Source organism: Dinoponera quadriceps, unplaced genomic scaffold (genome assembly GCF_001313825.1).
Source record: "Dinoponera quadriceps isolate SergipeBrazil2010 unplaced genomic scaffold, ASM131382v1 scaffold115, whole genome shotgun sequence".
Taxonomy (NCBI): domain Eukaryota; kingdom Metazoa; phylum Arthropoda; class Insecta; order Hymenoptera; family Formicidae; genus Dinoponera; species Dinoponera quadriceps.
In genome coordinates, this window is record NW_014554511.1 from 916,713 (window position 1) to 919,343 (window position 2,631).

The following is a 2,631-nucleotide window of genomic DNA, read 5'->3' on the forward strand; positions in this document are numbered from 1 at the left end:
TTACTCCTCGCTCGTCTCAGTCTCTTCTGTGGTCACCTCCACCGGCTCCGTTGTCGGTACCGATGTGGTTGGCACTTCCGTTGTAGTAACTGGAGCTATGGCGTAACCTTCCACTCTCACAAACATTCCCTCACCAAATTTTCCAGTTGCCATCACAACCATGGATGTCGTGCCGACGCCACCTTTAATCAATGTAAAGTCAGCCTCTTTGTCTCCCTCATTGCTGAACTTAACGTAGGTGATAGTTTCATCGGTTGTTGGAGTCTTCACACTGATCATGGCTCTCATGGGTTTCCACGGGATAGCAGGCTGTAATAAATATGAACCGTTAGTACGACCGGGGAATAGTTATGAAAGGCTCGCTATGTGAATTACGATAAAGAAGAAACGTTCAAGGCAAATCTCGACATTCGTGAGATTAGAATTAATCGTAGAATTTGGTACTCAAGAGTCAAGTTGACCCGAGCGGAAAGTTAATACATCATAGTTGTTAAATCTCTTACCTTGAAGATAGTTCTGTTGGTGCAAAGATAATCGCCCTCCACTCGTTCGCCGAGTTCCAAGTTGCCTGCCATTATGCAGACAGCCATGGAAAGGCACGAAACCGCAGAGAGCATAGAGCGCATCTTAGATCGTCGTTGTTTGTCGTGGATTCGCTTGTCAACTGAATTCTCAACTGCTCACCTGATGATCGCCGATAGCATTTATACCCTGGTGTTATCAATTCCCTGCGTTTCTTTCCACTGTGACAACAACTTATGTAAGATTATTTGTCTACTCCTCTGATTTTTCTTCCTCAAGCACGATGAATGCACGCATGCATCTTTGTCTTATCCCCTCCACTTCCACTTGACAATCAAAAAGGGCGAGTTAATAATTTCGCTTACGCATGGTTGTACTTCGATACAAGTAATTCTATAATTTTTAACACGATTATTTTATTATATAACATGTAAAATTCTATCAATTTTATTTTCATCAATTTCACACATATTTATATAAAGTGAATTTATTTATAATAAGAAATGAATAAAATAAATAAAGACGTTAAATTTTATTAAATTTTTATATATTTGGAAATATAAAAACAAGTTTTTGAATTATTGAAGATATTTTATTTTTTTTGTATTATAATTTATCTCTCCAAACAAGTATCGTGATCTTCCTCGATTTATTAAGAAGGAAGGGATTAACTTTTACAGCAGTGAATTAAGCCTGCCTTTAAGTGTTTATGATCTGTGTTTGTGTGTTCGGTTCTGTGATTTCGGTTTTACATGATTGAAGGAAAGATCAAAATACCCATATAAATAACGGAAAACATATTAAAGTACCAAGCGGTTTAACTGCAATTATTATTTTTCCATTGATAGCTGAGATTCCGCTAAGTTATTCTATTCATCGATAATGCGCGGTATCACGATTCTTATCTATACACACACTTCGTAATTCTTATGACGAAGCTATCTGCCGTTCGACGAAAACGTCATTCCTCTTTCACGTGATACTTGCTCGTAGTATCTTTATCTTCCTGGTAGCTGTACCATATATTTCCCAGTCTTTCCTCGATGTTGACCACGTTGGGGGCCCGATAACGCTGATAAGCACAAGTGTGACTAATTAAAATAGCACTGACGCGTCATTCGCACTTTTGCCGGGAGCCCAACTAATTGTATTAAACACGATAAACCACCTTTGCGAATAATGTGTCAGCATGTACCGCAAATTATAATGTAATATACATGAAAAAAATCAAGTATCATTTCGAGACTTATATAATCTAATAGACGCACGTGTTGCGGCTTTTCGCGACTTTTCCGACTGTGCGCGATATCGTGCAAATTAATTCCTTTTCGTAAATTCAACGCGCGATAAGAGAGGAAGAGGGTTGAAGGAGGAAGGGTGAGGAGGAGGGTGGGGGAGGGAATGTTTCATATTCTGCGTTATAACTCGAGACGTGTTCTTCAGTACGTGTGTAATCTCGGATCTCGGACTCATCGTTTCGGTCGCGTCAACTTATGCTACGTGAGAGACCGTAAAAATTATCATAAAACCTTTGTCTACACTTTGTAAACATTGCTTTGTAAGCCTTGCTTCAAGACATAAGTAGTAAACAAATTGAACAATTACAGTCATTTATTAGAAGCATAATTGACCGTGGTCAATTTGCTCGTGACTTATGTTTTAACCCTTAGAAGCATGGTGGGAAGTATACTTTCCACTTTTCTTCTTTCAGATTGTTGTCGATAAAATTTGCATTGCTATATTTGGATTGTATTTTTTTCTAGTATCTTAGGGATAAGTGAATGTAAAAAAAAATCGTGATCAGCGACCCCAAAAATCTCCGGGTGCCAAATTTGATGAAAAATAAGCGGGAAGAAAAATGTGTGCTTCAAAGGGTCAAATCAAGGTTGTAGGCAAGAGCTGAGTGAATGAGGGTCTACGGTAATGGTGGTAATTGCGCTGGTAATACATGCTTACGAATGCAAACGCAGCGGAGTCCGGGAAGGTAGTCAGACAAATCGATCTTATGAAACCGACAAGTGTCTCCTTATCCGCCATATCGACGAGTCCAACGTACAAATGTTTTCCTACATGGACAACGATGTTTGCTTCCTAATAGCCGCTTTGGTC

At 39.1% G+C, this 2,631-nt stretch overlaps 1 protein-coding gene across 1 annotated transcript; it reads right to left on the minus strand.

The window, feature by feature from the left end:
• Positions 1-670, minus strand: LOC106751636. Its single transcript, XM_014632599.1, has 2 exons — positions 504-670; positions 1-309 (listed from the first exon to the last, which is right to left on the minus strand). The coding sequence occupies exons 1-2, from the start codon at positions 624-626 to the stop codon at positions 1-3; spliced, it is 432 nt and encodes a 143-aa protein (XP_014488085.1). The 5' UTR covers positions 627-670.
• Positions 671-2,631: the final 1,961 nt, after the last annotated feature.